This window comes from Strix aluco, chromosome 11 (genome assembly GCF_031877795.1).
Source record: "Strix aluco isolate bStrAlu1 chromosome 11, bStrAlu1.hap1, whole genome shotgun sequence".
NCBI lineage: Eukaryota > Metazoa > Chordata > Aves > Strigiformes > Strigidae > Strix > Strix aluco.
The window spans coordinates 15153573-15177764 of record NC_133941.1 but is presented as its reverse complement, the minus strand read 5'-3'; the positions used below and the strand labels follow the sequence as shown (position 1 = coordinate 15177764).

Here is a 24192-nt window from a genome sequence, read left to right as displayed (position 1 = left end):
TAATTCTAAAGGAACAAGTCATATGACCTGTTTCTTTAATGTCTTCACTTTCATTTTCTAGACTCTATCTGACTATAATAATTGACTTTGGATTGTTACTAACACCTGTGTACAAAGTGTAGTACCTTATCATTTAAGAAGGAATATACAGTACATTACTGTGAAGTTCATTTAAGCTCTGCTCCTGTCCCACTACTGCTTTGTTCACTTAGGGAAGCATGGGAGTTTTCTCAAGCATTCCATAGATCTGGCAAGTAGGAGCATGGAATCTGCTGTTCTTTACCTTTAGCTGCTATAAACTCTTGCCTATACAAACAGGAGACTGCTAAAACACTGTATATTATCCATGCTTGCCCTTTATGAGACCCAACCATGTCTCACATGGTTCACCTGATTTAGAAACAAGTGGTATAGCAGAGTTGGGATTAGATCACATCAAATATATTCCGTTTTTATTTACATTTGCTTTGTTATGAATTCTACTTTAGAAGTACGTATGGTCTTTCCCAGCTAAGAAACATGCTCCAACCACAATGGTCACTGTCAAAAGAACCACAGTACAGAAATCGGTTGTTTCCTTAGTAAGGCAGGATGTCTGCTCTCAACGTGAATCTTTTATCTGGTGTTCATTTATTCTGTCACTGTTCTTATCAGTCTGAGGGTTAACTACCTGAAGGAATACAACTAAAGAAGACTTTCTTCCTATCATAGTTTTGCCAGATTTACAACAATACAGGGTTCTCCAAATCAGGCTGTTTTCTTTACACTCTCGTTAAAGAAACCCCCTGCTTGCTTTGTGATGCCAGAATAACACAAAAACCACAGCCACTGAAAGATTTTGCCTGTGGATTACCATTTAGCTATCCTTTCAATAATATTTTCAATTTATTTTTAGTAACATTTAAATACCTACACAGAAATTTTAGCATTTAGATTCATCTAGCCTAGATGGAAGCCGGCACACTGCAAAGCTCTAACCATTAGCAGTTTCTCACAAATCCTATCACACCATGCCTCTTTTGGGCCACAGCGAACAGAGCCACTTTATTATGAATGATAGGTAAAACTGCCTGGATGCATAGGATCAAAGAAAATAAACCGTCATAGATACACTTATACTATCTCAAAAGCTAGGTACTTTTAAAAAATGCAGGGTAGGAAAGAAGCTGTTTCTTATAAAAGTAGGCTTCCATATCAACTATGCCTGGGGTTTTTACATGCCTTTCCACAGACTGGGATAGACAACTTTAATAATCAAATTTCAGTTAAGGATGCACACATACAGTCACCATTATTTAAAACAAGCTAAAAATTTAGTGGTTTTGTGAACATTTCTACAAGCAAATTCTTTTCCTACACTATTAATAGAAGGTAAACACAAAAATAACTGAAGATCAGCTGAGACAAATTTAGTGTCTTATTTTGGTGAATATTAATTTATTTTTTGAGGTCTGAACAGATTCCGTATAACAGGATGTTAATATGAACATCCCTTCTTGAAAAGATTTTTCTCCTCCTAGTGTTTCTACTTGATTCAATAGTCATTATTATGGACTGTGAAATAACATTTTCCCAAAGGTGAAGAAAACAAAATAAACTATTTCATGATTTCTCTATCTTTCTACTATCTCCTACTCAGGTTGCTGTGTGATTCTTCATTGCTCAGGACTCCTTCTGTGTATCTGTATTCTACGAATAATATTAAGAAGGCAGCTGCAGGTCAAGATTTGCTCTATCTGGTTGGATGCCTGTGGCCTCTGAAGTGAGAGTTAGTACTAATACAGATACCCCATAGAATAGACTTTTTATTCATATGCTTCCTGCAACTGTTAAGAGAAAAAAAGCCATTAAAAGCAAAAGATTAGATCTAAAATTTATCTTTAAAATAATTCCTGAAACAGGAGTCAGACCAGAACAAACAAGCTTCTGATATTTACTGCCAAGCATATTGGTAAGTATAATTCAGAACTGCAACGACCTTGTAACATTTATACACAAAAGACTAACTTTGAGACACCAAATTACAAGTACCCGCCCCAGTTATAACACCTGTGCATTCCTGGACATATGTGAAATGATGAAAATAAATACACAGCAGCCTTGAAGTTCTACTCCTTTTGACATATCAGTATAATGGTCTGTGTCAGTATATGATAAAATTACAAAGTCTAGGCCTCTCAGAAAACAGAACAATTTTATGTATTATATGAGACATGGTTTGCTCTTGGAAAAAGAGAACAGGAAGAAAATTTTTAGATTTCTTTGTTAAGGTAATGAGGAAAAGTGAAAGGAAGAGAAATTACTTAAGTGACTCAGAAGGTTGCTACAATCTTTAAGAAAAAAATTATTAACTGGGGAAAAAATGGACAGAAGAAAGAACATGGTTTCAAAGAGACATCCTGAATCACCAAGTCTGGTTGCCTCTAAAAACCAGAAAAGGGTAAAATTAAACCTGAAATTCATTCGTAGGGTATAAAATTCACTAAGGCCTACCCCTTTCTATATGCCAAAAATCAGTGATTTCATGTGGAAGTCTTTCAGAATGTCCCAACTACTGCTTGACAAAAAGGCCCAGAAAACAAACATGGATCCCTCACTTTGAAGAGGCATCTGAATCTTCTGCCTCACACAGAGACTGCAGGAAAAGTATTATCAAAAGGAGGAAATTCACATATATGAGAAGATACTGGACCAAGCTTTCTGTTAAGTGACTCCAGCAAGGTAAAAATTTTGTAAATGGGACATACAATGTCTATGCACTTCAAACAATACCAGTGTTCAAAGAAATTTTTTATACCGATCTTTCATGCCTACATTCAAGAGACTTACTTTGGTTTGGTTTGAGTTTGTTTTGGTTTTAACCGGTTCAAAATTCTAGAATTCTTTCCTGAATCAAAACATGTAACTAAATGTATCACTTCCCAGTGGCAGAATAAACATCTGGAATCATTCTAAGTAAGCCTCAAGAGGCATACTACTGTCACAGGGACCCTCCTAACGTTACACAACGCAAAGAACATTCTGGAGGCACATAGGAATTGTTCTGCCTATCTCATGTTTTATAGATCACAGTTGCTACAAAATCTGTCTGAAAATGCTAACAAGATGCCCAAGCAATGGCAACCAAAGAGGTGTTTGACTCAGTACTACACCTGAAATAGCTTCAGAACTGGGAAGAGTATGATCCTCAACTTAGGAAACAACCCTATGTTAAAGGGCCAACAGAGTGAATATTAGTGTCTCAGTTAATAAAATTTTATAATTAAGGTAGCCCAAATATTAGAACCGTCCTCTGACCAGCATGTTCTTTATTTTACATTTCTGACAAATAAGTTACAAACATGAAAATAAGGTTGTAAGGTAACCTGAAGGAAAAATAAACACCGGTTTCAGGCAATGAAATATGGGTATCATTAATTACATGTATTTAGTTTTGAAAAAAAAAAAAATAGAATTTATACTATACCCAGTTCAGAATTCCTATGGTAAGTATGTATGGCCTTCACAGAATTCTTTATTTTCTCATTTGTGAGTTTTACAAAGGAAAGTAGTGGCACTACACCTTTCTTAGGGTATTGCTTTCACATAGGATGATAACAGTCCCTTCACTGCATATTCAGAAATCTAAAATAACAGAAGTGATGAGGTTCATTTTCTGACCAAAGAAAGCCACTCTTCACATATTTTATAGACATATATGGGCAGTCTATGTTTTCACATGTGTGAAGAACTTTTAAAAACTTAAGAGAAGTTAAAGTAGTTTTCATTAAAACAGCTATAGTTCACAAACCAGAAATGAATACATGATGCTAGTGCAAAGGTAAAAGACAAATATTTCTATTAGGGGAAAACTCAGTAATACTGGTGCAACTGAACATTTAAAACTTACTTTAAAAGAATCTAATTTTATTGAAAAAATATATAGTCTACCAGCAATGAGATTTTTAGAGTTCACAGTGCATTACATTCTACTATCTCTCTGATATTAAATAAAAGCAATTATTGTTGCACTTATAATGTTATTTAAAGCTTGCTATTTTTTAAATATAGTCTCTCAGCTTTAAAATTTGTATTGTTCAAAATCTCAGGAAAAAAATATTTCTGCTATCAAAGAATGAGTAATTTTCTTTCCTCCTCATGCTGGTTGTAATCCACATGTATTTTGTCACAATTTATCCTCACAAAACAGTAAAATCAATAGAAAAAAACTCTAGGGAAAGCCATCTGCAATGAAGTATAGAATGAATGCTGTTAATCTGCTAAACAAGAAAAGGGAAATTAGGGGTGGACTGGCTGCTGGCAGAAGTAGCATTATACATTTAAATTAACATTTCTTAATTAAGTTTATTTGTAAACAAATCTTGAAACACAGTGCATCATTTGTGTTCTAATATTTTCTGAACAAAAATAAAGTCACTGTAATATGGATTTTGACAGCTAAATCCACAACATAATTAAAAGGTAGCAAATGAAATCGTCTACAATAAAATGTGAGCTTGTGAAATGATTACCTCCTTTAACTGGGGCTTTTATACCTTTCTTTAGAGTTATAAATCATTCTTTAAGCTAATAGAATTTTAGATTTGTTCAGCACTTTCGAACAAATTATTCTCAGATTGTTTCATATTGGTACCTACCTTTCTGCTTTGACTTTCCAGAGCACCACTGAACCATTTGAGAGGTATTGAATAATCAACATTTATTCTGATCAGCAAAATTCTACCCTCCACTCCACGTTCATTTTATGTTGGGTTCCTTAGATGCCCACATCAAGGGTTATGATAGGCAGTTAGTATGCACACTTCGCCAAGACATGCCAAAATGTTGAATGTTCTCCATCAGACTCCTGAGCAACTCAGAAATAGCTCAAAAAATATTCTTAAATTTCTATCCTCAGACCTTCCTTCCCCAAAGGAACGAGCACTGTGAAAAAACAGCTATAGTTCTATTTACACTAAAAAAAAACAAAAAAAAACCAAAAAAACACAACCAAAAAAAAACCAAACCCAAAACAACCCACAGTTCCCTAGGGATGTACTTCTGTAGCAGTGGGAATCAGCATGCATTACTTTATAGCAGTACGTTCTGCATGCTTAGTTCTTTAGTATATAAAGTCACTTCATCAACCCAATTATTTCTTTTTTTTCCTGTTTTTTCCCCCAAAGTAACTCTAAACTACTTTCAAACACCTTCATTACAGAAATGATTCAACCAGCACTGCTGCAAACCATGGAAATGTAAAAGCTGTTAAAAATGTATTAAATGCTGTCCATGCCACAAGGGTACTAGTGTAAAATGACCTTAAGTTTAAAGGCTCCCTATGAAGGCAGAACAGTAATCTGCTCTGCTTCTCCTAATGAATAACAAATGGGCCTTCACAATTCATTTAGTTCAGTACAAGCTGCCATTACAACCCATTTTGTTTTTTTAACTTTGTGGTAATGTATCATCTTGCCTGACTCTATGTCATCTTCTTGAAGGTCACCAAAGATATGTAACTCCACTCTTAATAATGAAAAAAAGGAGGAAGGAAAAAGAGATATGACAAATTTTGACAAAGCACCAACCAGTCCATTCCGATATACTATATCACACAGTGAGGCTCATACTTCCTACACAAAGATGCTTCCTCTATTTTTAAAAAAGTCAGAAAATCACTGAAGTCTTCAAAATAATTCTGTTTTTCAATTAATAACTAAAATACAACAGTATCGGGGAAAGAATCCTTTGGGTTTCTATTTACTTACTCTTGATTTTTGTTATGCCTTAAAATATAGTCTGAATCTGAGCATTCAAAAAGGAATTAAAAGACCACGAATATTTATCTTTATTTCACAGGTATTTAGAAACATGTATTATGTTGCTATGGACAATTAGCCTTTTATCCAATTTTAGTTGGTAGTTTAACTCACCCACCCTAAGGTTTTAATTATCCCCTCAGTCTGCATGCTTAGGCCTCAATTCATGCAGCTGGAAATCTGCCTCAGTGATGTTATAACCTTGTTAATGTAACAAAAGAGGAGTTTACTTAAAACTGTACTGACTGTGGACTTAAGCCAAATTTACTTGAAAGAGGAAAGAGACTGTCAAAAATCCTACAATAAACACAGAAATGCAGTTCTTTCATAACCTTCACCTTAATTCATATAGACAAGCAATTTACATGTAAGTGGATTCATATGGCCTGTGAGGGGCCTCCTCTCTGGAGCTGGACTATTCTTTGTACCCTACCCCCATCTTTAACAAAAAAGCTCCAACATCTCACTTTACAGAAATGGCAAAGTATCTGCAATCTTTTTTAATCACAATAAAACATAATTAAGATAAACATTTATAAAGCTAGTCAGTATCAATAAAGGCAGCATAATTTCACAAAGCCAATTTCAAGTAAATTCAGCTAGTCCTTTGTCAAATACATATTTTAAATTCAATAAAGGTTTTATTTGAAGAGTGTAAAGTTGCACTTCTAATGAGGTAATAGTTACTTTAGCCTTAAGTGGAAGTTGCTTGTCATATACTGATATCCCCCATTCATTTAGTTGCCAAATTTCGGTAGGGATTTCCTACATTCATCTGTTAATTAGATTCATTTTTAGGCTAGATACTAACAAAAACCTACATTAGACTAAACAAAACATCATAGTATTGAAGTGTTGAAGGGAAAGCTTTCTAAGAGAGAAAAAAATATAAATTCTATTTCTTAATACAACTGTGAAAATACCGTAGGTAATTTTCATCCTGATTGGATCCTTGTACTATTTTTTTTTAAGAGGGGATCTGATGGGAGGGGCAGTAGTGGGTAGCTGGGTGGTACACACGTATGCATAAGCCACAAAAACAATAACAGACTCTGTTTTCATTTCACCAGTTTTCTTTCAGTTGCTTCCAGGTGGGCAAGGAGGGCAACAGGCACCCAAAACAAAACCGGAAAGCAGTCAAGTTTCTTTCATGCATGCTGAAAGTTTAAATATTTTTCAATAGGTGAAAAGGCTTTTCTTTAAGCTCATGAATGTCAAGAGTATTTTCCACTCTGTTAAGAGGGTATCAGGTGGCTCGATGTCAGATGATGATCTATCACACTTCTTGGGCTTCTACTCTTTAGGTGTTATGTAATAATCTCTACTTTTTTGCTACTGAATTTCACACTAGTCCCAACACCAGCTCCTGCTCTAAATGCCACAGACATGAACTACTTACCTTCTGTTTATGGACCACACAGAAAACTAGAAAGAGTTTCTCAAGATAGTCATACAAGATCTGGATGAGGTTGTCCAGCTCACAAAAATATTCATAAGTTATCAAACACAGTAAATCCCCTAAACAGTGATGAGAAAATTCTGTATTTGGAGCTATTAGATTGAGGGGGTTTAAAAGTTCAGATTTCTCTTCCTATTAACTGCATCACTCCTTCCTAACCAGTCTTTGGAACACAGCTTGCCATAAAATGCAGACAGCTGAACATAACTACCATGAAGTCCCCTCACTACTGCTCACTGAATGATGCAATAAGGTCCTATGTTCACACCTGACTGCATTTTATCCAAACCTCTTCCAGTCTAAAGAAATAATGCAGGATATAAAATAACATTCTTATGAGTGTAGATTTAAGTGGAATTAGAATTTTGTTCAGTAATTTATATTCACATCCCACATAATGTAAGGATTTGAAAGTATCTAGGCTAGTTTTGATTCTGTGTTGCACACAGAGGTGACTTACCTATCCTATCCTATAAAACCTACTTTTGACATTTTCTCCTCTGTTTTGACATTTTCTACCTCTGTTTCCTAAGCATAAAGCAAGCTCAGGAGGGTTGAAAAACAAAAGAACGAGTTAGTACATTTAATGACTGTCTCTCTCAGACCAATCTACATTCTCCCTCCCACCTAGAAGGTGAGAACTATGTAAGCTAGTCCTCAAAGAATGCAAGATGAGTTTATTGGGAAGCAAAAAAGAAGAATCCCTAGTAACTAGAATGATTTTAGCAATATGGTGATCCTCAGAGGCCTGTGTGGCCTAATTTTGGTCAGAGTCAAATGCAACAAAGACAAACTACATGTTTGAGGTAGGAGTGGTTAGAAACTGGGAAGAGTTTAACCACAAAAAAGTATTTTTACATTACTAATCTAAGCCAGTAAATCACAGTTCCCCCCTTAGTATCTACATATTTACAAAACTAAAACTGGATGGGGTTTGAGAAATTCACTATTAAATATGAGGAAAAAAATATACCATCTTTCACTTGCATCCCCCAATATACTTTTAAATACTAAAATGCAACATAATAAGCATAGTACTCCTATGAGGATTATGCAAGCTCCTCTACAAATGCAACATTTCTATTTACCAACAATTGAAAAAATCTTTCCACTAACAATATTCTGCACAAGTTTGTGCTGTCACCAAGCTTTTGTTTCACCTTGAAAAGTTTATCTATTCAATTGAAGCAACTTCACCCTAAGGGAGCAAACCAAGGTGTCCTTTTAAGGTGATGTTTATCCTGAACACAACAGCTTGACTGTAAGACGTAGCACAGACTTACATAATGTACCTTCTTAAACAGGACTTTTCTTTGATAAGATACCCTGGTACACTGCGTAACAGTGTGGACATAGCCAGGTTCTTCACAATCAGAGAAAATTGAGATGAGCTCATCCTAATTTCCACTGTCATCACATAAGTCATGATCTGTGAGTCTCTGCTAAACAGCAGCACAGCATTGAAAGGAAAGGTGGTGTTCATTAGAAATTCAGTGCTTTAGCACATTTTTGTGTGTTGTGCCATATTTTACCATTTTACACCTTACAAAGCATGAGAGGATGCACATTAGAGAGCATTAATGAACGCTCTCAGACATGAGAGAGCAAAATTTCAAGCACATCTTGCACCTTATTAGATACAAGAGAACCCAATCAGAGGAAACAAAGCAATAGGAACTGAGATTTGTTTTGCCACAGCACACAGAGGAGTACTTGTTTTGCTGGGGGCATGGGGTAGGGGGGTGGGGGGGCGGGGCAGGGAAGGGAAGGGAATGAGGAAGCACAGGAAGGAGGCAGCAGTGGATTTACTTCATAGCACCAAAGGAATAACAGGAAGACAGAGAAAGCTAACCGAACCCTTCCCTTCTGCCACTAAGCAAGCTGTTCCTGTTTGATTGCTTCTGACTCTGTTCTCTCCTGACTTTATAAGACCTTTTCCTTTTAACAGAAAACATCACCATATACATTTCTAAGCACATTTTATATTTTTATACAATATTAAACAATAAACCAGTAACTTAGTTTCAGTGATCCAAACCTTTACATTTCTTTGGTTCTCCATTTTCAAAGATCTGAGTTTACATTAAGTTCAGCATTATCCCACTGGGGAGACCCTCAGCTCATAATTCCTACCATTGAATTGCATGTCCTGGGTCTCAAATATGCAAGATTTGCCACTGGAAAAAGGAAAAAAACCTGACCCATCATATTTTGAGGTCTAAAATGCAGAAACATCTGCTAGAATCATATTCAGTTGGCTGAGGTTAGGAATATGGGAGCCTGCAGTTGATCAGCGCTGCCCTAGGTGTCACGGAGGCCAATGGGAATTACACTAAGAGGGTTTCAGTAGACAAGGGCGTAATTCAGTCAGCTTTAAAAAAAATCCATGAAACAGAAGCCTAACTTTTTCTTCCTTTTTTTTTTTTACTTTCAGCCTCCTACTCCTTCCTTTCTGTCTTTTGAGCCACTTGTTCTTTTGAGTATATTATCAGAGGTGGAGGCCTTCACATTCCCATGCTGGCTGAACTTCAAAACAAATGCCATCCTACTTCATCATTTTTATCATTACTGATTTTTTAGCTAATAAAAGCACTTTTAAGGTAGTTTTAAAACAAATCATATATAGCTTTGTCAAGATCAATAACTACAGAGTACAACTTTTTTCTATAGTATTGTTCTTCTTCCAGATTTTGTTGCTTATATTTTCTTACACTAAAAAAAAGTTGTGCAATAGAAACCAGACAAAAAGTGTTTAATACTTAGTAGACAGCATACAAACTTCTTCTTCTTTATCTAAAAAGTTAAGATTGCTAAACCCCCCAGTAAGTTAACTGTAGATAAAAATCATAAGCTTCCTTAGAAAATAGAAACATACTTCAAAACTATACTTTTCCTTTGGAAGAGTCCAGACCTGGATTTTTATTCTTCAGGTCTGTATAGCCCTCCTCCTTTTACCATGGCCCATGTTTTACTGAATACTAACTCATAGTCCCTTCTTATTTTTATATGCTGTCCTTCTCATCACTGTCCCTTTTCCAGCTCACATGACTTTAGAATGCTATAAATCAAGTTATATCATAAACTGGTGTATTTTAAACCCTAACACATTTATAAACTAAAAAAACCCAGGCATTTTAGTTTAGAGGTTGATTTTTTAAAAAGGAAAAAAAGAGGAGAAACAAATGTAATGATTTTCAATTGCAATAGTTTCTTCAAATTTTCATTTACATTACAAAAGACTAGAATACATCTCAAAGTCCTTCAAGCAGCTTTAGACACCTGGAAACCTTGACGCACTGTTAATCCTGTCTGTCTTCTAAGTGGTGCAATCACTAGAGAATGTCATGTAACTGTCATACTTCACTCTTACAACCTGCACTTTAAAACAATCACTTGGTCACTTGTATCATCTTGTAAATTCTCTTATATACTATAGGGCAACAGATGCAAAAGGCTATTCAAAGTGTGGCCTTTAATCTTTCTGGAATGTATTAGTTGAATTAATATAACTGGTTCTCAAAAAAAGTTTTAAGAATCATCTGATCATTATCTATATGTGTTTCAACATAAGACAGCAATGTGGGAGGAAAGAGTTAATACTTCAGAGAGAAAATAAATTTTAGGAACATAGTTCAAGAACAGCAGCCAAAGAGTATAAAGAAGTAGCCATTTATGGATCTCTTGTCCATGAATTTGTATAACTCTTTTTTGAACCAGCTGATGCCACCCTGCCCTCTGTGAAAGCAAGTTCCAGAAGGTCACCAACCAACCAATCCATAAAGCAACACTTCTCTGTCTTTTGAATCGATTACTGATTAACCTCAGCAAGTGCCTGATATTCCTCATGCTGGGAGATCTGGCAAACAACAGTTCCACATTCAGTTTACGCCTTCCTTTGAGATTCTGCAAACTTCAAACATATCCACCCCCTGCCTTCCCCAGAGTGAAAAGTCTTTAAGTCTCTCCCTCATAAAGCAGCTGCAGAATCCCCTTGATCTCTCTACCATTCAGGTTCTGGAGAAAGCACTTGAGGAATAAAACCCCTAAGTATTGTGGAATTTCCAATATAAAATGTTTGCTGGAGCATTGACTGTTATTTTTCTACTGAGGCAAGGTACTGGAATGGGTAGAGAATAATGGCAACAAAAACAGAAAGAAAAGTGCACTACTAGGATACAAAGCAGCAACTACCATCAAAGTTCCTTTCTGTCTGGCAGATGCCTCGAACCATATGGATCACAGGAACCTGGAAGATCATTTTAACAACTAGAGAGTCAGAAGCTTAAATCTCTATAGCTTTTTGAGAATATTGCTCATGGAAACACATGATAATTAAACCAAAATACTTATAAGATGAAGAAAACAAGCTGGTCAAAGTCCAGACCAATTTTCTAGATCAGAGAAGTATGCTTATTTATTATAACCATAATATGTGTTGTCCGTAATATGTTTGAAGTCTTTCTGGTTCGCCTTCAGACAATGCTTCTGTGACATAAGAAGCACTACTGTCATTCCATAACAGAAAGGAAGACATTGCCTTCCTGGGAGGGAAACACTTTGAAAAGGTTGTTACTGCACTCTACCACTGTCTAAAGCGGACAGGAAACATGGGAGAGGCCAGCTTCCTTTGCTTGGATACCCATTATAAAAACTGGCAAAATACAGCCTCTCATATCACATTTTGGAAAAATCCTAAATTGATCTTACTAGCCTCCAATAGCAGGTGACAATCTAATTTGAAAGTAAATTATGACCTTAACAAGAACAAAATGAAGAAATAGCACACTTTCTTCCCATGATGATGAAATTTCAAACATCACAAATCTTATAAAATAAAATCAAAGTATACTATCATTTAGTCTGAACATATAAGACTCAAGTGAATAGGAACTTGGTGACACTCATATGTCTTTAAATAAGAGAAGTGCTTTGCCAAGTAAACAGTTCACTCATTCTGTTCTCACAAAGAGAAACATTTTATTGCTTTGTGCCCCTTCGTTGTTTACAAAAGAAAAACATCTCTTCATTTTAGTCAAGAAAGCTTCTGTTCCAGAGAACAAAGCCTTCATTTGGGTTTCTCTAATCTTTATGGTGTTTGCAAGTTGGTGTCAAAAATGTTAGTCAAGGCATGCTGTGTTACAGGTCTGTGGGGCAAAAGCAGTCACAAGAGACTTTCCACCCAAGTTAGAAGGAGACCACATTACCATTCTAACTACTTCCTATGGAAGTCACAGTTGTATCAACATCCTGCTGTTTTGTTTGTATTTAACTTGGGATATGACTCTCTACACTCTCAGCATGAATCCTACAATTAAATGGAAGCAGTCCACAGGTTACTAAAAAACAGTCTAGTGTTCTACATTCAAAATGGTACAATTTTTGAGACAATCAACTTGCTATCCATTCACTGAACATGTTTAGTATACATTGCCACTGCTGAAACAAGTCAAAATAATCCCTCTAATAAAAACTATAAAAAATAGTAAACTGCTTTCTGAAAATTATTTTTTCTCCGCAGCTATTTATACACCACTCCGTTACCTAACCTATTAAGTAAAGATATGTTAAAGAATTCATGTTAGAGAAATTATCATAGCTATCTTTCTCAAAATATAGGCTGTACTAGAGCTGACAAAGTAGCAAAAAATATTTTAAAACGATCCTACTTTCAAAATAATATTTTATTAATAGTCTAAGAAATCTGACCCTGGTATATTTGCTTAAAGTTCAATTCAAAGATTATCCTTTAATGTCATGTATCCACTACTACTTATTTAGCCTAGAACTATCCCCAAGGTAGGCGCTGGTTCTTTTTAGAAGATACTAGCATGTAAAAAAGGAGCATAAACCAATCATCTTTGCCCACACCTTTTAGTTAAACACCTTAGTTTCCAGTGGAGGCAAGAGAAACAGTTATCTACCTTCTTGCTTTCCTTTCTGAAAAGAAGGGGGCAGGGAGAAAGCATTGCCTAACTGTAACACAGAAAGCAGACAGTTTCTGTAAGCAAGTTACCATTTCAAGTGGTTTTAAAGAGTGAGTTACACGCAATTTCAAAGAGTAGTTCCATTAAATCACCCTGCCAATTTCTCCTACCTTGCTATATTGCTTTCCTCATCTTTGCTGCTGTCTGGAAGAACCCAAAAAAGGCAACTAACTACATGCAAGTAGAGTCCCTACAATTTCATCAGGGATTTTCCTGTCAATGAGTGTCATGCTTCTGGCCCATGTGCACTGAACAGGTGAACTGCACACACAATTGCTCTGAAATGTTCCAGATGCACTGGATTTATTACTCACACAGAGATTTCAGAAGCACTCTTGACCATAGCTGCACCCACAGCAATGAGGAAGAAACCACTATCCTGTGGGTGACAGAACATCTTGGGGTGGCGTAATTAGGACATAAAGGAAAACATGCTGAGTTCCTCACACTTTCCCTCCCGAAGTGCCAGCCTGAGATGGAAACAGTAATAGGGGAATGTAAGGCAGGGACATGAGCTGATTTGTCCAGGTGCTGGAAACATGTCTAGATTCTCTGGACATCCAACAGCCCTTGTCAGAGCTGCAGCTCCTACTGAGCTGCTACACAGATGTGAAATCCCCAACTTCTACTCCAGTAAAATTTATAGATGGAAAAAAGGGGTATGTCTGCAGAAAACCAGATGAATGGTAAACTCCCTTATACTTCTGCCACTAGTACTTCATAAAGCATTTTGACTTCCCTACAAACTCTGAGTGTGACTCACTAGTTTTATATCTTACACAGTCTTCCCCTTAGGCTGTGATGCCTGACTTTCAGAATCCATTCAAAGACCCTCTTCATCCCTGCAATATCCTCAAAAGTCCACTTGAAGCCATTTGTATACTTGGCCATGCTTGAATTTCCTGCACTAAAAGGAAGGAGGGGACCAGTCAGATCAGGTGACAGACAAACGGGCAAGACACATTCTCCTCCCTGCTACATGACAAGCTTCCTGCTTACTCTGTGAAGCTGCTCATATTCAGTTTGTTGAGCCAAGCAGATCCAGAGCATGGTCTTGCGCCCGAGACTGGCACCTAGTGGCAAATACAAGTGCCCTCTCCTTGCTTGGCAGAGCCCCTGAACCACTAACCCAGCAGGTAAAAGTGCAGTATCTGTTCAGCACTTCGATAAAGACTGGCAGCTGGTGGGACTGAATCCTTGGTGGAAGAAACATTTTATCCCCTTCTTCCCACAAATATTTCACCCTTGACTATACACAGGTGCTGTTAAATGAATAAAGTAAACACACTGAAAAACAGAGATAAGCAATACTCATTTATTATTTTCAGTGAAAAAATGGGTGGACATTCTTAAACACAGGATGTTTAATTTTATACTGTCACTGTAAGAAAATTTAATGCAAAATCTTATTTAAAAATAAATTGGTTTTGGACAGCACAGCAATGTTCTATTTTTGTTACTGAACGACAGGACAATTCTGTGATTCTGTGACTAGTAGCTGGTTATTTTATTAGGAGATATTTAATGCTCCGTTATTGAAGTAATCTGATTTATTCCACATAAGGGAAAATATATATTCTTCTGGAAATTTGTAGTGAATTTCAGGGCAAGGTCACTTCCAACAAAACTGATTTAGCAATACCCACAGGTGATGGCATGAACTCTATCAAAGGCAAGGAAATTGCCTTTCAAACTCTTGGAATTTCATTCGGGATACTCTGAAAGCTTCAGAGCACTGAGTGTACTGAGTTGACTGCTAAAGGAAATAGTAATTAGCAGTTGGATCTCAAAAATTAAGAATTCACAGATCTTCAAGTCAGAACATGGAGTTCAGTCTTTTGGGGGATTAAACCCATGGCCACTGATTACCAAGTGCAGTGTTTGTCACATGTTAACTAAGTCACTGAAAATTGAAATTAATGCAAAACCACAATGCCATAATTTTCTTTCTTTTTAAATTTTGTATTTAAACATATTACTAAGTAGAGTAAACACCACAGAAAGCTAATTTAAGGGCTTTTAGCCAAAAAATCCCCAAGTTTTGATAACAAAATTTTGGGGTTTTTTAGGGAGGGTAGTGTTTTCTTGTTTTGTTTTTAACTTCAGTGGTTGCAGCTTGAAGATTATATGCATATAATTTAAAAGTTGAACTAACAAAACAGGTGATGATAATCTTTATATCTTTTCCCTCTAATGCCATTAAGACTTTCTTTTATGATAATTGGCTCTCCAGGTCAAACCTTATCTTTCAAGGGGAAAATAATTTTGACTATTTCTAAAAAGATGATCTATCCCATAGAGTAAAATCCACTTGCCATAAGGACAGGCATTTATTTTACATACATATATAAAGCAATTTTAATATTATAAAAATACTCATTTATATATCTATACAGCTATCTAATTTTGTTACAAGCAGGTTTATGAGTTTTGGAAGGAATCACCATATAGGAAAGGACATCTGTCTGAAAGTGTTGTGGATGCCTTATGGTCATGAAAGTATGCTCCACAAATACGGCATTTCTGAAACATCTGAAAAAACCTCTGCCACATCACAGCACAAAAACTCCTACCCTCAAGCTCTTCATATTACAAAATGAATAAGCTTTTCTAGGCAAGTCTTGTGAAGTTCTCAGTAGGCTGTGCTCCTTCTTGCGGACTCTCAGAAAACAAAACCAATGTCTGGAAAAAGTAGTCTTGATATATATATATTTCTAACTACCAATTTTTAAGTTCAGGCCAATTGAAACATTGTTATGGATGATAAATACATTTTTTAAAAATATTAACATGCCTTTTGTCACACTGTGCAATACAGAATTTTTTTTTAAACTATCACTTATTAAAAAATAAAAAAGTGCATTGATTTTTTTTTTTATGCTCAGAGTTAGAAAGAGCATAAAGCATTAAGACAATTAGGCAAAATGATGGATTTGAACACATGCTGCATTTTACTGTATGTGTAACTTCCATTAATGTCAGTATGAGTTATGTGTGGACTGCTAAAATAATATGACCATAACAAAAATATTTCCTCCAGAACTAATATAGTAATATTTTTAATAGACGTTTGGAAAATAAACCCCACATATTTAGAAAGTAACATGCAAATACAAATCCTTCTCCAAACTTAACACTTTGGAATTCTTTAAAATAAATCTTATTTTTTCACATGTTGGCATCAAGTTAAGAATAACTCGATGTTTATCTCCTTCTATCAAACTAGTTTTCATTTAATGGATACTTATCTAGTTTCTGGTTCAAAAAGACCAACCAGATAATGAACAAGATTAAGCTGCTATCCATTTTTATTCTAAACTTCCTTAAATAATTGAATGTATATGGGAACATGTAATGACAACTGAAGAAGTTATCTAAAACTGACCACTGATTGTAGCCAGTAAATTAAGATGGATCTTGGCAATGTCGGCCAGATGGGCCTAGAATGCAGAGTTATGTTTGGAACTTGAACATAATACAAGCATAGGAAATCATCATGAATGTTCTTAAACACACAGTTCATGCCTATTTAACTGGAAGCTAGCAGCCAAAATCACTCAATATTAAATTTTAAAAATGATAAATAGGAGACATGGTCAATGCTGTCAATTAATAAATTATCTTAAAATATCAGAGGGAAGACACACTATTTTAGTATATTACTACAACACAGAAGTATCATTATTCTGTCACTGGATGCCTGGGTCTTCACTGATTTCTACAATTGATTTTTGAGAATACCTTATTCATAAAAACAATATAATGCCATATTTAGTATATTCTGTTGTAATGCAGCAGTGTTATAAACTGTCATACACTTACTCTAGTGAGCAATTTCAAAAATTAAACTACTGTAATGAAATATCTGAATTATTTCTAAAAGACATTTACTACTGCACGTGTATCTATTAATTTGATTTTAGTATATCTTATTAAATTATCTGAAATTGAGATTTACATTTAATTTATATTTAATAGCAGTCATGCAGCCCTTATACACAGAGCTCAAAAAAATGACTAAGTATGTTCACCTTTGCTTCTCTGATTCAGTACTAATGTTGTTAAAGAAACAGTAAAAAAAAAGTAAATATGATCATGTGAATTTCTGTCATTACTCTTTGTTCTCTGTTTAGTAATATTGTGCTGTGATCTTACATATTTCATTTTGTTCATTAATTCTAATTTACTCCTAGACCAGCAAAACCATCCTAACATCTGATAGCCATATTCATTTCTTTCCATCTCACCACAAGCAATAGAAGTTCCGTCTGATTCCATCTCCAGTATGAAATCAGCCATGTAACATATTTCGCAGAAACTAAAGTTAGGATGGAATTAAATATAGTAATAGAATCTATGGGGTTTTTATGAAAGTTAATTCTAATTCTAAGTTATTAGCTGAATCATAGATTTCAGGGGGAGTGATCTGTATATGAGTTAGAGCATTAGACTCTTACAGGTAACGACGCAGGGCTAAGTAGCTGGGAAAGCTACCTAGTAGAGGATTAGGTAACCCTCTGTGGCCTAAGTAGGAAGAAGTATGCATTATAATTAATTCTGTTTTATTATTACAGGTTAGAAAGGGTTTGTTATTAACTTAGAATTTCAAACAATTTTTAGGTCAGTTCAGGATTAAAAAATGAAAACTGTATATGAACGATTGCTTCTCTTGAAGACAGAAAAAAGACAATAGCAGAAGAAGTCTACATAATTACACAGCTAACAAAGTAGCAATTAAGAAACCAAACACAAAAAAGAAAAATAAGAAAGAAGTCTTACAAAAGAAACCATGTTACTCACTACACAAAGAAAAAAAACAAAAACAAAACACAACAAAACCAACATCCATTTAACTAGAATTTTTACTAATTTAATTTTTTAGATGCTACTTTAAAATTTTCTTCTAATCTTACTATTTTACTCATAAAATTTATATTGTAAAAAACACACTATATGCTTATATCTCATTTTAAATTCCAAACTATTCCTAACTTGGACCTTTGATACTGGGCCTTTCACCACTAGTACCATCTACTCAGTCATTTATTAATAAAATAGCTTTTACAAAAGAGGAGTCAAATTTCACTATTTGCCAATGTCACTCCCAGACTGAAGATACATGCCTTACACAGTTCTTCTGTGAGGTTCTGTGTACCCAACCAAAAAAATCACAATAACAGAATTAAAGATACTGCTTTTCTCTTCCCTATGTTGCTCAATAATTGATACTTATGATAAAAAGAAAAAAAAAAATCTTACCATTAGGATGAAAAACAAGCATGCACTCAAAGAAACGGACCAAAGCACTATACAGAAAACAGATGACTTCATGAAATATACTGGCACTGAGCATCTGAGTTATCATAGGTGAAATAATATGTACATATAAAAGAAAATCAGAGAAAAAATAATTATCTATTATAGAATATAATACCACATACTACTCTAATTTGCAAGTGCTCCCATTTTTCTGTATAGATACAGACCTCATTAAAGTCAAAAGCAGAAGTTCTCTGATTTCACTGGAAACAGTCATGCTTACATTACAGTATTTCTGCACCTGTATTACATGGCAGCCATTCTTAAAACCTACTTTTAAATTTAGATTTAAATTATATGTCTATCTTCCTTTTTCATTCTGTAGACATATAGATAGTGATCATGTGTATGCAAATAGGTTTTTGTTGTTTGGGGGTTTTTTTAACCAATTTAATGCAATAACATTTGCACCATCCACAAAAAGTTAATAAAACCTTCTCCTTGAATTTTACACTAACAGAAAATCCAACATAGAATTCCCACTGAAAGATGGGGCTTTAGACCCTGAATTTCTCATGAAAGCTATACTGTGCTGATATTTTATTTGCATGTAACAAAGGACAGCTTTCAAAAAATTCTTATCATGTCAACTGTTGAGTACTTCTAAACCGAAGACTTTTGCATTTCCGTATTTTAAAAGGAATTTAACAGTCTTACAACTATTAGAAGTTCTTAGATTCAGATTTCAAAATATACATAGAAAAAAAACCTTACGGAAAAAAACCTTTCTCTTATGGGAAGAAAGTAGTAATTTTAATTTTTCTAGAAATTAGAGAAATCAATGTACTTACTTCATTTCTAGAATTTCTTCAAGCTGTTTTCTTCGCTCTATTCTCAGGTTAGCCAGATGTGCTTCTTTTTCAGCCAAAGACTGCTGTGTTGAGGCAAGACGGGCTTTGGTAGAATCTAATTCTTGTCTAGTCTTTTCCAATGCATTCATCAGCTCTTCTACCTAAGAGAGATAATTTTTTAAGCTCCACATTCTTTACAATAAGTAAATCTTAAATCTATATAAATAAAAAAAAACCAACCCACACAAAAGGAATTATTTTAAGTAAACGGCTGTTCAAATCTATTCCTATCTTAACTGTTTTAAAAAATAACAGTAGTCTTTACCAAAAAATCTTAATGTTTCCATTAATCCATCAAGTAATAACCAATATTTATACAAAACAGAACTAACACAGATCGCTAGAAACCTATTTAACCTGAGCCACCGCCACACACAGACAAAATTTAGAAATATTTTCTGCACTATTTAAATTATTTAAATTCAGGGTGGTAGTAACTCATCATAATAGCAATTTCAGAAATTTTAGATGCAGATGTAGATATATATTTTAATATAAAACTGGTCATGACAATCCATCTATTTTTCATCAAAAAATGCACTCCCTTCTGTGCAGCACAGGTTGGCTAGGGAACCTGTAGACTTGCCAATCCTTGGGTATTTTCAGATCCTGACTGAATGAAGCCTGGAGCATCTGATCCAACTTCAAAGTTATCCCTGAGCAGGGTTTTAGACTGCATTGCCTCCAGTGGTCCCTTCTAACCCAAATTATTCTATGATTCTGAACTTTAAATGTCTGTTACTGCTCTAATAACAAGCGAGTTATTTTCCTCATGACAACTGTGAGAATCTCTGAAGTATGAAATGTAGGAATGTTAGGGTGATCTTTCTTTAACATTGGTAAATGTCAGCTGGATGTAGGATAAATTGCTTGTTGCAGGAATTCAGAAAACCTTAATCTTTTGAGAAAACAAAATTCAGAAATAAAAAAGTGTATGACATGGTCTATCACATTATTTAAAGAACACACTAAAGAATGGAGACTACATATGACACCTGTCTGGCAGCAGAAAATTTACTTGTGGGGTGAATCATTATATTCACAGAACCGGAGGGTCACAAATAGTCTCCAGCAACCAAGACACCAGTATGATTTCCCCCTATTCAAATGATACAGTTACATTAAGAGCTGCAAGTAAACAACAGATTTAACTTGGTTTTATGAGATATAATGATTTAAATAATAAATGTCCTATTTCCTGTATTTTCTTTTTCACCTCCTTTGTCCAAATATTAACATTTTATAAATTATCAAACACTTCAGGAAAGAACATCTAAATAAAATTAAATGGGAAAGAGGATATATTTCAGTTGTTCAGGTCATGCAAATCACTGAAAAGCGTTCACTTTTGCTGGTGTATTGAAAAGTCTGACAACATTCTACTCTGGTCATATAACAGAGAAAATAAGATGTTTTCTCACAAATTCATGCTTAACTGTTGTTTGCTGTTGTTATCTCAATCCTACTACCATGGGATCAGTGTTTACAAGCCACATATTTTTGTTTCAATTTGAACACACGTTGCCTCCTATATAACAGGTTTAATAAAGCAAAATTAATAATACAGTCCTCATCAAATTATAATGAGGACTCATACCCTGTCTGAAGATGATACACTGATCACTTACCACTTCTACACCAGCTGCATCTGCATCTTTATAAACACTCTAATAAGATCAATGGAATACTAGAAGAAGTCTGACACCCTTCAGCATATAAGAAGTTATATTTCATGAATGCAGAATCAGAATTACCAATAACATTGAAACTACTGATGTTCAACCTTCCACTCAGAAAGTAAAACCAGTGTAACACTGATATAAATGAAATAGCAAGGAGTGCAAATTGTGCAGTAGAGTCTGTGCAGGTGCAAGATTCTACTAAAGCAAACCATGAAGATGAAGGCTTTCGGTATCTTTGTAAAATGACTATCTAAAGAACTTTTGCAGTAGAAGCAGCAAAGAGAAAATATACTTGAGGGAAATAAAAAGTAAAAAAAACTTGACTTGCATTTAAGTCCCAGGGGGAAAAAAAAATTTAAAAGCCAAAAAAAAAAAATAATGCCAGAAGGAGAGAGATCATATTTCTTTAAAAATACACTCAATTTCAATAACACCAGATACTTCATTTTCTCTTTTAGTACAAGAACACAAACCCATGCTGTCTCGAACACGGACAAGCCTCCACTGCTAAAGCATAATGTGATATTTCTACCTGTTTTCTTGGGTTATTTCTTAGGCTTGTCCTTGTGGTTTTTAAAAACTGCATATAGTTTCTGCTGAGCTTCCAGCCTGTTAGTTAATTCCAGGCAACATACATTAATAGAAACAGTAGTAAGGATTCAAGACTGTGAAACTCTTTCATACAGACTCTTGGTTTGAGGCAGCATCTTTAAACACCAAGTCACTCCACACTTGCAGATTTGTTTGGCAATGAGAACGTAGAAAGGCAGAACAGCAGCACTTCCGTATCTTTAGTATCATTGCACTCCTTTGCCTACAGGTTCAGCTGACTTAGTACCCAACCTGTTGACTGACTGAATGCTCACCTGAGTTCTGATATATCATATCAGTTACACTTTTAAACATTTAAGGGAATTAAAGACTTGTGGAAAACAAAGCTGTGGATTTGTTAATGTATATTAATAACATACTCTTATATTACAGACAAAAGAGATCAAAGTTTAAGAGAGAGGGAAAAAAAACCTTTAAAAATTTAAATATGAAATCTTTTTCAAACCACAAATCGTTAACACATGTAGACTTCAAAGTTATGTTTTCATTTACACTTTCAACAGAGTATTTGCCAGCTAGTTCTTCCTCCACTTTTTGAATATGACCCAAGTTCAGAGTTGTATGTTTTCCTAGTTAACTGTCTCACCAACACCTACAGCAGAATTCAACTGGCTGGCATGTGCAAAAGAAACTGATTTTTTTAGGGTTTTTTAGATGAACTACTATCACACACTACTATGTGTGTGAATGCTGAAGTTGCACACAAAACCATCTTAGCATGTTTATTATTTAGCTGTAGCAGATATATTACAACTGAAAATTAAACACTGAAGGCAGTATTATCTAGATATAAAAGTCTAGGGGGAAAAAAAAGCATTGTAAAACATAAAACCAAATTCTTAATGTAAGCACATGTTCTCTTCTTTGATATTAAATTAAAATGACAGCAGAAAAAAATTAAGGTTTAATGTTGACGTACTACCTCTTAGTCCTACTGTAAGAAATGGAAATAAATCCAGTAATACTAATGACAAATTTTAGCTTTCTGACCTATGGCAAATACTTCTTTTGCTGCACTTAGGGCCACTTCATCTAGAGAATAATGCATATGCAGGAGTCCCTTCCTCTCCAAAGCACTGGTATGGTCTTGCCTTCCAGTTTCTTTTTAGTTTTTCCACTCTCCAGATATTCAGCTGAGTCCTCCATTGAAGTGTCAGATCAATAATGACCAAGTAACACATTTACATACTTTTCTTATTGTACAGAGGATCAAGATAAAGTTTGTATTCATGACCATATTTGTTACCTGTAATATCTCATCCAGCCATCTTCCCCCCAAACTGAAGCACGTATTCTACCTTAACTATCACATATGCATCCTTAAGACTTTTATTTACACCGAAATACAGAAAAGTCCCTCAAAGTAATTGTTGATCAGTAACATATTCTAAAACCCAAGCAGCGTTTGAAATGCCTTCACGTGCTGAAGCCAGGGCCACATTTTCACTGCGCACACAACGCTGGTGTTTCTACCCGCTCCGGCAGCACCTCAGCCTTGCAGCGGCACCTCTCGGGAAGGCTGAAGCTAACAGCTCCCAGCTCCCTCCTGGCTGCTGAGGGGCAGCTCCTGACCGAGCCTGGCAAGACAGTTTGCCTGAAAGCTTGCTCCTTTTTTCCCCACTATATCTCTTAGTCTAACTACTTCCAATCACAAACTTTGCCAGTTTAGATACCAGCTAAAGAATTAATAAGAATTCATGTTTTGAAAGTTTACTATGAGAACCTCACTGAATACAAAGTTCTTTCCTAGTAAGTACTCTATGCCCTGAATACATTATTAACTGGGTTTTCTTCCCCTTTGCAAGACAACGGCTTCATTTTATCCTTTGCATTTTCTAATAAAAGTCATTATTTTTTTTTCATACATCCAGAAAGCTTAACTGACCTCAGCACTTCAAGGATTTTATTAAAATTAGTACTAGAATTAAGTTTACATTTCAGAATAGCAGAAAACCAGCAAACTAAACTATTATAAATCTTTCTTAGCTTTGAGTATTTTAAATGAAGACTTTCTACTTCTGAGGCTTCACATTTTCAAGTCCCATCAGTAGTGTTTCACACCAAGATAAGAAAAGAAAAAAGAAATGAATGTGGCTGAAGTATACATCTGCATTACCAGATTCTGCAAATTAAAGAAGGTTAGAGTTCAAATGCATGACAGTTTATTAAAAATGCCCTGGAGCATTCTTAATTCCAGATTGGATTCGGCTCAGCACAACTCATGCTAACATAACACTGGTCCAGTTTGTGGGAATAAGGAGGGGGAGGGAGAATTGGATGTTTTCTCAGTTCAAGTATAATATATTTCTGCAGGATGATGAAGAGCTGGCAACTTTACAGCAATCAAGTTTAGTATTATTACTATCTTCAAAGGGTTGGCATGACATTTTAGCAACTATATTGGTGATAAATACAAGCGGTTTGGATTTCCCTGACTTTTTCAAGTATCAATAGCTACAGAAAATCTCCATACCTACTTTAATTTAA

The 24192-nt window shown here is 35.1% G+C and overlaps 1 protein-coding gene across 7 annotated transcripts in view; it reads right to left on the bottom strand.

The window, feature by feature from the left end:
* Positions 1–24192, bottom strand: part of ERC2 (ELKS/RAB6-interacting/CAST family member 2) — a 531221-nt gene that overhangs the window by 208788 nt on the left and 298241 nt on the right. For all 7 annotated transcript variants that reach the window (XM_074836238.1, XM_074836236.1, XM_074836240.1 and 4 more), the window contains one exon: positions 19352–19512. In XM_074836238.1, coding sequence (XP_074692339.1) covers positions 19352–19512 — 161 coding nt within the window. The remainder of the gene's footprint in view (positions 1–19351; positions 19513–24192) is intronic.